Source organism: Enhydra lutris, unplaced genomic scaffold (assembly GCF_002288905.1).
Source record: "Enhydra lutris kenyoni isolate GAN:26980312 unplaced genomic scaffold, ASM228890v2 scaffoldscaffold34, whole genome shotgun sequence".
NCBI classification, from domain to species: Eukaryota; Metazoa; Chordata; class Mammalia; order Carnivora; family Mustelidae; genus Enhydra; species Enhydra lutris.
Genome location: NW_019154118.1, coordinates 10,053,433 through 10,065,746, shown reverse-complemented (window position 1 = coordinate 10,065,746; position 12,314 = coordinate 10,053,433). Strand labels below are relative to the sequence as shown.

General features: G+C 42.3%; 1 protein-coding gene across 3 annotated transcripts in view; it reads right to left on the bottom strand.

The window, feature by feature from the left end:
• The window catches only part of LOC111153736 (Myb/SANT DNA binding domain containing 2), a 31,602-nt gene extending 19,510 nt beyond the window's left edge, over positions 1–12,092 (bottom strand). For 2 of the 3 annotated variants that reach the window (XM_022512931.1, XM_022512936.1), the window contains exon 1: positions 11,562–12,082. In XM_022512931.1, the coding sequence (XP_022368639.1) occupies positions 11,562–12,071 (510 nt within the window). In that variant the 5' untranslated portion in view covers positions 12,072–12,082. Of the gene's footprint in view, positions 1–11,561 lie in introns of all 3 variants that reach the window. The other variant, XM_022512930.1, reaches the window with a different exon arrangement.
• Positions 12,093–12,314: the final 222 nt, after the last annotated feature.

The following is a 12,314-nucleotide window of genomic DNA, read 5'->3' as shown; positions in this document are numbered from 1 at the left end:
ACCTGGGTGGCTCATTCGGTTAAGCATCCAACTCTTGGATTTGGCTAGGTCCCGATCTCATGGCTTGTGAGATGGAGCCCTGCTTCAGGCTTCAGGGTCTGTGCTCAGTGGGAGTCTGCTTGGATATTCTCTCCCTCTGTGCCTTCCCCGCCCTCCCACCCTGCCCAACCACCGCCCCCCCACCCTCTCAAATAAGTAAATCTTTTTTTTTTTTAATTAGATTCACCACTTTTTGCAAAATAACATTTCACAGATATATAATTATGCTACCATGAAGTTAAAGTATCTCCACTGATTTTTCTTAATTTTATACTGTGGTTGTATATTACCATATAAAGGAGAAATACTCTTTTATACTGTTCAAAAACAGGCACAACTCTGATCCCTCAAAGTCCAACTATTACCCATGTCTCCTAATTTGCAAAAGAGAGAAGGGACATTACCTGGTTATGCAAAAGACTGAGTAAGGGTGTTCATTATCTAATGACTGAATGAATATGAACAATGTTGTAGTTCGCTGCTTCATGGGGCAAACTTCAGTGACAACTGGACATATCACAATAAAAAGGTCTAATATAAAACCATATCTCTTAATTCTTAAAAGAATTCATTAATTCAGAAAAGGCAAACTGAACCTCTATGACTAACATACAATGAAAGATAAGAGTCAAACATTCCAAGGCGCCTGGCTGGCTCAGTCAGCAGAGCATGCGACTCTAGATCTCAGGGAGTTCAAGCCCCAGTCAGGCATGGAGAGCCTACTTAAAAAAAAAAAAAAGGGAAAGTTAGGGCGCCTGGGTGGCTCAGTGGTTAAAGCCTCTGCCTTCAGCTCAGGTCATGATCTCAGGGTCCTGGGATAGAGTCCCACATCGGGCTCTCTGCTCAGCAGGGAGCCTGCCTCCTCCTCCTGTCTCTCTCTCTGCCTGCCTCTCTGCCTACTTGTGATCTGTCAAATAAATTAAAAAAAAAAAAAAAAAAAAAAAAGGAAAGAAAAAGAAAAGAAGCCCAAACATTGTAAGGTCAATAAGGTTGATATATTTGATCGGCCTTCTTTCTATTGTGCTAATTGTTTTGAAAATTGCATTATTTTAAATATCATATCGGTTTCTATCAGAAAGTAAGCTCTTTGAAAGGGGTTTTCTTTGATTTTTGTCCACTGATACATTTCCAGCACCTAAATCAATGCCTGGCATGCAGAAGCAGCTCAGAAGATTTTTTGCTAAATGAATGAATGAATGAATGAATGAATGAATAAAACTTCCTTAGTATTTTATATGGTGACTGAGAGATCAAATATAAGGTGAGATTCTCTTTGACCTATCACACACTCTTCTTTCTAAATCATAAACCAGCTCCTTCCATTTAGAGAAAGTATCTGTAAATTTAAAATAATAATAATAAAAGCAGTTTTTGATAGATACGAACTTTATTCTGATTTTATTAATATTGATTACAAACATAATTGACTTATTCGAATAAATGAAACTGAAGGTAGATATTAGAGAAACAATATTGTGAGTTTCAAAAATTCAGGCTATTACAACAAAATAGTCTTACATAGGCTGAGAATATGCAACTAGAAAACAAATCTAAGTAAATAACTTCCATTCTATTGTATCAATTTATATTGAATGAAGTATTACTTGGTAGCTCAAAATATGTAATTTATGAAAACAGCCAAGAACACATATATAAAAATAAAATAATGGCTGTTATTCCTAAAATATCTGAGGATAAACACAGATTTGTATTTTACTAAGGAATAACAATACATCCCACTAAGTGACAAGATAACACTTGCTTGATTAGTGCCAAGAAAAAAAAAGGATTTCCATTGGCTCTCAAGGACTCTCTCAGCCACAATAGGTAAGAATTAAAACATTTAAGTACACGCCTTATTCCAATACCCATTTTCCAGTGATTCAGAACAGCAGGGGGAAGACTCCGCATAGATTACAAACTCCAGATAATTTGTAACATATGCATACGAGGCACAGATTTGCATTCATTCCAGAACACTGAATGAAGTTTTTGCGATGGTCATTAGTAGGCAGACAACCAAACTGCATGAACCCACCACAGAAATAAGATAAAAGAGAACCTGATAATCATAGCAATCCTAACAATCAACTGTTTCAAATCTATAGCTTTGTGGTACTGGTCTTTGTTTTTCAAAGTCAAGACATTTTCCTCCCATATTTAAACCTTTTTAAACATTACATAGATATAACCTTCGAAAAGGAGGTGGGGGAGCTGCTATTCTACCTGATAGGAGCATACTTCAGAGGGCCTGTACGACAATTAACATCTGAAATTGGAGATGGGACTTTTAGTTGTTGCCCTCTGGTAATGTTAGAAAAAGGAGGGGGGAAAAAGGGCAGGATCATCAGTTCTGAAGCTCAGGGAGAGGAGAATCCAAAAGAGTCTAGAATATATCCGCAAGGTAACATAGAGCTATGCTAAAATGGTGTTTTAGTTGGATGTCATTGGTTCTAGAACCAACTCTAAAAACGTAGGTTATGAGGCACTGTGATGATCTCTGAGGCTACGACAAAGATTCCGTGTAAGCTGGTAGAAGCTGTGTGAGGGGTTAAGATCTATCAAACCCTAGAGATTAGAATTTTCAGATTTCCCAAGCAAGCCCTGCTGACTGAAATCTACTGTCTTCTCTGTTTTCATAACCACTGTTTTATTGCACTTCTTGTCCAGCTTACTGCTAAAAGCCTCTGAATGACCTGTGCTTCTGGTTTATGTCTCCAGTCTCATTTCTTATCACTGCCCACCTCCTTCCACCCTCTTTCCACCAACCCTAGGCTCACATTTCACCAGAATATCTGGGATGTGACCTGTTCCAAATTATGATGTTTCTGAAGTTCTGATACCTTTAATCTAAGAGCATAATGACTGGAAATATCTTGTTCTCACCTCAGTATCTTCTCATCTTTTATCTAACTGCAGGTTATAACCCATTAGTGGGCTGGGTTGGGAAATCCCAATTTCAGTAGGTTGTGATCACCTTTCTGCTATTTCTGGGGCGCCTGGGGGCTCAGTGGGTTAAAGCCTCTGCCTTTGGCTCAGGTCATGATCCCAGGGTCCTAGGATAGAGCCCCACATCCGGCTCTCTGCTCAGCAGGGAGCCTGCTTCCCTTCTTCTCTCTGCCTGCTTCTCCGCCTACTTGTGATGTGTCAAATAAATAAATAAATAAATCTTTAAAAACAAAACAAAACAAAACAAAAAAAAAAAACACCAAGGCATCAGAAGGAGCCACAGCAGCAAAATTTTAGAACTCAGTGTGCTGGGTGAGTGAGCAGCACACACTTGGCAACACCTTCCCCAGCCCCACGGGAGCCCAGGCAGGTCTGTCTCCTAAAGGGCTGAGTGTAAACATTAGAGGAGGGCAGACAGAGTGACAGAAGGAGGGAGGGTGTGTTGAGGGTGGGTGGGAGGGATCTGTTTGTCCCCTGGGGTTGAGCTTTTAACCTGTCTCCCTGCTTCAGTTCCTCCAGCTCCTCCATCCTGTGGTCTCCTGGGTGTGCCCCGTGTGGGGACCAATGTGACCCTGAGCTGCCAGTCCCCGAGGAGTAAGCCAGCTGCCCAGTACCAGTGGGAGCGGGCACCCCCATCCGTCCAGGTTTTCTTTGCACCAGTTTTAGGTGAGGGAACTTGGGACTGTGGCTGGGGGAGGGAAAGATGAGAGGCACCAAAGGGACTGGGGTGAAAAGGGAGGCTGTGCTGCAAAGTAGTGGTGGTAGAAAAGGAGGAGGAGGACAATGCAGGGAGCGGACTGGAAAAAGGGAACCTACCAGACGACAACGTGTTGGGTGCTTTCAGATACTGTATACTTGTGACACTCAAGAAGACATAAGGTCTAGTGGATTCGGAGCTAGGTTACTTGTGCTCACATTTAACAGAACATACCAGAGTGTACTATACATCATTAACTAGAGAGTCATTTTGTGGATTAAATAAAGGAATGTCTGTGAAACAGTTTCAACAGTGAATAGCACGTGGCAAATGTTATATAAATCTTAGCTATAATCATTATAATTTTGTGAAAGTGTTTCAGTTACACATATGTATCATGGGAATATTAGGCCACAGGGTAAAATATTTGCCTTCTTATTGTATGTTCAGAAGATATACTGCTTTGGGAGCATCTGGGTGGCTCAGTGGGTTAAAGCCTCTGCCTTCAGCTCAGGCCATGATCCCAGGGTCCTGGGATGGAGCCCGCATCAGGCTCTCTGCTCAGCAGGGAGTCTGCTTCCTCCTCTCTCTCTCTCTCTGCCTGCCTCTCTGCCTACTTGTGATCTCTGTCTGTCAAATAAATAAATAAATAAAATCTTTTAAAAAAATTAATTAAAAAAAAAAAAGATGTACTGTTTTGGTTTTTCTTTCCAGTATATAAGAATGAGATATATAACATGGGGCGCCTGGGTGGCACAGTGGGTTAAGCCTCTGCCTTCGGCTCAGGTCATGATCCCAGGGTCCTGGGATGGAGCCCCACATCGGGCTCTCTGCTCCACAGGGAGCCTGCTTCCCCCTCCCCCCTCTACCTGCCTCTCTACCTACTTGTGATCTCTCTCTCTCTCTGTCAAATAAATAAATAAAATCTTAAAAAAAAAAAAAAAAAGAATGAGGTATATAACAGACATTTGCACAACTATAATCCAACACTATAAAAAGGTTACTCATCAACACATAAAATTGTCTAGAATTGGTATGTGCAAACTACTGTTATTCCAAAACTACCTGCTCTGCACTTTTCTTGGTTCTTTAGAATACCACCAACTAATCATTTGTACATTCTAAGTCCTACCTTCACCAATACCATGCCCTATGGCAAACTGTTCCTCAACTGAAAGACGTGACTTTTTATGAGACTGATGCACTATCCACTGTGCTAACGAGGCACCTGAAAGCCATGCATTTTTTTCTTAACAACTTATCACTTAAAAATTTTTTTGGAACTACAGCATTTAGATGTTTCCAGTTTAGGATTCATGAACAAAATATATTTTACTGTATTTGCAGTTTGCACTGTCCTAGGTTCTGCTGTTTCTGGCCTTTTACCCCAACCGCTCATCTCTCTCTACTTTCTTCTGCTCGGTCTGGTCCCACTTTACCTCCAAGAGCCACCTCCTGAGAGTCTATGATGACATGCCTTTCCTGTGTGAGTCCAAAGCACCATGACGATAATGCCAATGTGCTGCACAGACCTTACAACACTGTCACTGGTGCTTTCGTAGTCTGACTCCTTCACTGGAAGGTGACACTTGATGGTGGATAGTACCCTGCTGCACATCTAGAACCTTCCATGCAAGGTACTCAAATATTTGTGAGTGAAAAAAAAAAAAAAAAAAAAAAAAAAAGTTAAGTGCCTAGTTCAGACTTTAGTATTTGAAGAAACCCTGTGATCTGTCAGTTGAGTCTGATGAAAGAGAATGGGCAAGATCTCCAAATCTTCCCACGGATTCTTGCATTCTAGCCAAGAGTTAAGCTCCAAAAGTTCCTCCCGTTTCCTAAGGGCAGTGGACTCCAAGGGCCCAGTCCCACTATATCTGCCAAGAAAGATATCAGAAAGATGCTCAGAGTTCTAAAGCAATGGCCTCCCACTGGGGTATCTTTCTACTCATTTCTTAATGAAGGCCCCTTAAAACCTTAGGGATTCCTAGCATTCCCAGTCTAGGTCCTTATTTCTTAGGTGTAAAGCTTGGCCCCTTAATTTAGAATAACCAAAGCAAAATAGGTTAGTGATACTGTATCTTTACACATACCTTTACATCTTTAAATATAAGTGGAATATTGTCTGATCATCAACATTTTCAAGATGCGTTTGATAAAAATCTACAGATATTAATTTTGTGTGGATTTTTCTGATTCAGAGTACATTACTGAGTAAATTTATAGCAAATCTGCATCTTATTCACCTCATACTAAATTTCCTATTTCCTATATCCTATTATCTTCTGTAGACTTTCACATAGAATGAAAAAATGTTAATGTCAGCTTTAAAATTCTTGGGAATACATAAACAAAAAAGCTTAAATACCATTGTTCCAAAGCTGTTCTGGCCAATACAATAGCCAGTGGCCACACACATTTGGCTATTTAAATTAATTAAAATTAAAATAATTAATAATCAAACAAAATTTAAAATTCAGTCACAGTAGCCACATTTCAAGTATTCCATAACCAGCTGTGGGTAGTGGCTACTGCATAGTGACTGACAGACAGTGCAGACAATAAGACACTCATATCACAGAAAGTTCTATCAGACAGTATCATCCCAGAGAACCAAGAATAGGACAAACTTTGCCTAGGCCACCTGAGGTTAAAACACATTATTTATTGCACTAAAAGCTTTTCCTCTTTAGTACAGTGGACCATTTTTCTTGACTTCTTGATAGAAGTTACTTTACTTCTGAGCAGAAGTAAAGTAACAGGGAGGACAAGAAAAACGAACTCTGTGCTTCCCCTAAAAGTTTGAGTATGTAGCTAAGAGAACTGTTTCATAAAATAGACTTCTTTAGGACTCCAAATAACAACTTTTTACCTACACTGTTCAATATGGTAGCCACTAACCACATGTGGCATTTATAATTTAAAATTAAAATAATTTAAGGGGTGCCTGGATGGCTCAGTCGGTTAAGCGTCTGACTCTTAATTTCGGCTCAGGTCATGATCTCAAGGTCGTGAGATCGAGGGCCTCCCCTTCTGTTCCTGCCCCACTCACTCGATCTCTAAAATGAATAAAATATTTTTAAAAAGATTAAATTATTTAAAACAAAATATAACTTAAAATTCCTTCCTCTGGCACACAAATCACAGTCCAATGTCTCAAGAGCCACAAGTGACTGGTGGCTATCACAGTGAACTGTGGTAGACATAGAACATTTCCATCATCACGGAAAGTTTTATTAAATAGCACTGTACTATGTGCTTTTGAAGTTCTTTTTTCCTTTTACACATCCTCTTAATGAAGGATCAATAATAATTTCACTCCAGTCTTCACTAGATTTCCCAAAATGTCAAGAAATAAGCCTGGAAGCCTCTTCCTCCTAAGTTTTAACATGTGCTTATTAGATGCTTACCTCCTAAACGGAAAGACTGTAAGAGTACGTTCGGTAGTCTAAGATGGTCTATTCTCTAAAGATACACATCAAGCCTGTATCAGATTCACATGCAGGCAAGCATTCTGGAACACACGAGCTTCTGGGTGACAGTGGCAAGGGAACAACAAAAAAGGAATATGTCAAAAAATGGAAGCAAACAAATCTGACTAAATCCTTCTTACAAACTATTTGAGCCATATTCCGTATTTCTTGGAAATCTTCCAATGATAGTACAGAGGTACCATCTTGGCTGCAAACATCAGAGGAAAGTCCTCAGAGATGGGTGGAGGCTATTACAATGCTTATACAGGGACAAAGATATCTTCTGGCTCCATGTCACTTTACCCTAGTGGTTCTCGCAAACAAGTAATGACAAAGCTTGAGAGCCAGAAGTGAAAGACCAAATGTACTATATGTTATTTGTCTGCTAAAGTACCAAATTTGTTCTAAAGGTTATGATGACAATGACTGATAAATAAATCTAAGAAATATCCCTAAAGAAACTGATCATTTTGTTGGCTAGGCAGAAGACTCCCGACCACTTTTAAATTTGTCTTATGAGCAACCCGTACTGATCCAGCAAAAAAAAAGCTTTTTAGGTCATACAACACCTTGCATTTCATCTTGAGGCAGAGCTAGAAGTACACATCTGTTTCAAAGACATAAAGCCAACTCTCAAGAGGCAAATTTTTGGAGAACACCCAAAAATATGGGACTTGAGAATGAGTTTTGCAGTGCATCAGATTAACTGACTGAAGTGTGAATACAGCATCTGGCCCCGAAGTGAATGCTTTCATGAATGCCAAGTCTACAGAGATCTTTCAACTACTACAGTATGGACTGTGATGAGATCTCTCCCTCCTTTGAAGCCATCGCATTTATTGTCTGCTTTAGTCATACGACACTTAATCAAATACTGTATCACATACCAGCCCTTGTGTTGTAGAGCTTTTTAACTCTTTGCTGCGTGTATACAGACTTCAACTGCACTGGAAGCTCTTGGGCTGTATATTACAACTTTTAAAAATTTATCCTAACATCTAGCATACAGCCCTGCACATAGAAAGCACTCAAGTATTTGTGGATGGAGAGATGGAGAAAAGTACTCTAGAGGAAGAGAAAAATCATGCAAGGACCAGACAGAAAACCACCTTATTATGTGTTTATCTGACTCTAAAATTAGAGTGGCCAATGGAATTGTTAGTGGACAAATTTCCCTCTGGCAAACAAAAAAAGCAACAAAACTTCAGAACCAGTCTGTGGAGTAAGGCAGTCTCAAACACACCCATTTCATCTAAAGGACTGAATAAATACCAGTAACTGGCCATGTCAGACTTCAAAATGAAGCCCTTTACAGCAATAAACAATGTTTATACGTGACTTTAAGCTAAAACCCTGTGCACTTAGAAATACACTTTCTCACTTGGATGGTATTCAAAAATAGTACTCTGGTAGCAAAATCTAAGAGTTATTAATTTCAAAATTTACAATTTTAATAGACAGGAAATCTAAAACACAGTCCAGAAAAGGGAAGTGATAGGCTTTCAGTTTATTCAGGAAGATGGCTAGGGAAGAGGCTGGGCTACCACTCAGCTTTCTGATGCCTTCCTGTGATGAGATGGAAGGCTGCTACATTAACACGCTGAAACTAGGATTAAAGGAAAGTTTCATGGAAAAACCGAAGTTACTGTATATCTCTTCCCTCCTTTCAAATTTACAAGAAATCATTTACGTAATTTTCATAATTGAGTTTTAATAAATATTTCAGATACATTCAGCCAGAAATTTAATTGACACAAATGATATTCCTTCTCTGAGAACCTTTGACATGAGCTCACATTTAAGTGAGCACATTAGTCTGTTTAGTAAGTTCCTCATGGTCCGTATCTTCCTGTACTACTTCTTTTCTATTTTACAAAATCTAAATAAAGCAAAAAGGATGGTTGAATTTCTTTTTGCAGTTCTCATCAAGGCAATAAAGTTAAAGAAGAGATTTCTGAACCATGCATGGCATTTTTGAAACTGGGATCTAAAGATTGTTTTCAGGGATTTGAGATTCCCTGACGATATTTTTAAGGTTGTGTTATTTTCATAAACATATTCTGGATTACTTGGACATCCACCTCATAACTGGGTAAGGCTATGATTTCAGTGACAACGTTTGCTTCTATGCTTAACATTACATTTAACCTAAGTATTCTGGAGGGACAGAGCTTAGTTTTCAATGCAAAATTTTTCAAACGGGGTTTCAAAGTCTATCTTTGGATTAAAGCTTGAGTAACACTAATCTAGATTTCTATATGTTCCAAAATTCTCCTTTTAGACTTTATTTGGTAAATTTAATCAATACGTATCCAGTGACTATTATGTGCTAGACCCTGGAGATACATTACTGAATAAGAGAAACCAGAACTTGCCTTATGGTACTTATAATTCTGGCAGGAAAGACCAACATTCCTATAATGAAGTAATCCGGTTCTTTGGTTGAAATCACTTAACAAGTAGAGAAAACACACACACACACACACACACACACACACACACACACACACAGTTATCTGTCCCCTTCATCAACTACAACTGTTGATCAGAGAATCCATTATCATCAACATATTTTCCAAATATTCTAAGAGGTTGAGGTCAATTTGGTCTTACCTGTTTGAAAACAGGCAACTGACCCTCTTTTAAAAATTCTTCAGAGAAGCCTAATCTCTGTTCTTCCTTTAGGTTATGCTTCTCATAACGAGACAAAGATGCAACCCAACTAGATATTTCCTGGTTACTTGAGAAACAATTTTATGGAGGGATTTCTATTCAGTGAGGTTTTGACAGCACAACACTTTTTCCATTTGGGAAATTTCTATGGGCAAAATCGATCAAGCTGAAACCATTACAAATGCCTAAGTACACTTCTAAAGTCAAGAAAAGCTGATGGGTGGATGCTAATCAGCACAGTGCAATTTAACCTTGATGACCTTGAAATTGAACTTATAACTATTCTTTAATAGAAAAATGAAACAGTGGCTACTATTAGGTACTATTTTAGTCCTGTCTATAAACAATTATTTTAATGACATCTTATTAAGTGGGGAGGAGGGGCAGGGAAGAGGGGACAAAAGAAGACCTAAAGGTACATGTTATCAAGTAAACCAACTCAATTTTGTAATTGAGAAATGGGTGCCAAATTCCTTGAACAATAGTAAGTTTGAAATATCTGTTTCTGACCCAAATTTTCTAAGAAACATTACCCCAGGATGAACACTACTTGAGCCAAGATCTCCTCAACTTGGGAGCAATCTCTGATTTTAGTGTGACTGTGATTGTTCTCACTGGATTTTTACCCCCAAAGAGCTCTGAAAAAGTGTCATCCCTATCAGAAAAGAAGTACACACATAACTTTGACTTTTAACAAGAAGTAGTTCATTGAAAACTGGGAGAAAGAATCCTAACAGAATGTTTTAGCAGACACTATGATGAGGGAACTAGCTTATCTATAAAACCACTCCCTAGCTGCCAATAATACAAATCTGAAAGCCTAGATTAAAAGTCAGTAGAAACAGCGAAAAGATAACCTGGCTGGTGATAAAAATTTCTAGCCCAAATTAAGCCTCTGTAGTTAAACATTCAGATACACAAAGATAGCCAGATGCACAATGAGAGCTGTACTTGTCACCACATCCGGCAAAATAACTAAAGCAGGGAAAACTGGCTTTCGTGAAGGAGCTTAGTCAGAAACATAGCAGGGCCTCAAGCCAATCTAACTCTGGAGGCATCGACACTCCACAAATTCCAGACCAACTCTCAGCCAGGCTAACTTTAATTGCGCCCCTAACTCCACGATAACAATACACTATCTGACTGCAATCAAGCCTTTCCAATTCTCCAAAGCATCTCAAGTCTTATTCGTCCTTCGAAGCTCAAGTTAGAAGCAAGACGACTGACACAAAGGCCAGTCGTCCAAAGGCGCTTTTTGCATGGCTCTGCACAGCCACTCATTTGAAAATTCCTAAACTGGGGGCTCACCGGCCCCCCTCTTCTACCCTTCCTCAATCCCGCCCCGGCTGGTAAGCCTCTGCCTGGGAGCCCCTCGGCCTGGAACAAAGCGAGGGGCCCCGGCGGTGGGGGCGAGAGGCGCCAGCGACACGGGGACTGCCGCACAGCGCACAATGAGAAACTACCAACTTCAGAGCGCAGGAACATCCTCAATTGGCAAGAAAGAGGGGCGGCGGCAGGCACGCCCAACTTCAAACTCAGGAAACCTACGGGCTGGCGGCCATCTGGAAAAAAGCCCCCTTCCCAGGGAGAGAAGAAAAAGGCGGAGGAGATGCGAATCGCCCACCGGGCCCCGGAGGGGAGCCCTGCGCTCAGACCGGCCCCCGCCCCCGAGGCCCGCTTCCCCGCCTTCTCTCTGCCTCTGGTTCGCTGCCCCAGGCCGGGCGGCCGGTTACCTTGATGCGCTCCCGGCACTGGGACGGGGTCCGCTCGTAGCCCAGCTCGGCCAGGGCCCGGGACACGCGCTCGTACATGGCTGGCCCAGGGGCCTTGCTGCCGAACACCGTGCCGGCTCCCTCCAGCTGCTGGTACCGCGCCTCCACCAGCCGCTCGTTGCCCCATACTGCGATGAGCGCGTTCGTCTCGGCCGGCGTCCACGACATGCCCCGGCAGGCGGCGGCGGCGGCTGCCGCAGCCCCGCCACCGCCGCCACCAGGGGAGAAGGAGACCGAGGACGAGGCGGCGCTGCGGCCCCCCAGCCCCAGCCCGAGACCCCCGGACGCCGCTGCCCCCGAGCCCGCTGCACTGCCCGGCCCGAGCGGGGAGGCACCCCGAGGCGTGGAAGGGTCGGACAGCGATGGATTTCCGTCGCTCAGGCCACCAGGAGAAGCCGGGGAGAGCACCTCCATCTTCGGGATTTTTAGCGGCGAGTTGGCGGGCAGCTCCGAGCCACAGGGCGCAGCCATCTTCCAAGCGGCCGCCGCTGCACCGCCCGGAAGTGACGCGCCCGCGCATCCGGCCGCCGCGGTCTCCGGGGCTGCCCTCGGGCCTGTCTCGCCTGTGGGCGGGCGGCTCCGGGCTCCTGCTGCCGAGCGGGCGCTGTCGGCTCCCCCAGGCCTCTCTCCGCGAGCCCTACAGCGCCGCGCGCTCCTCTCCCGGGGCGAGGGGCGGGGATGAGGCGCGCCGAAGCCCCGAGCGGAGGAGAAGGG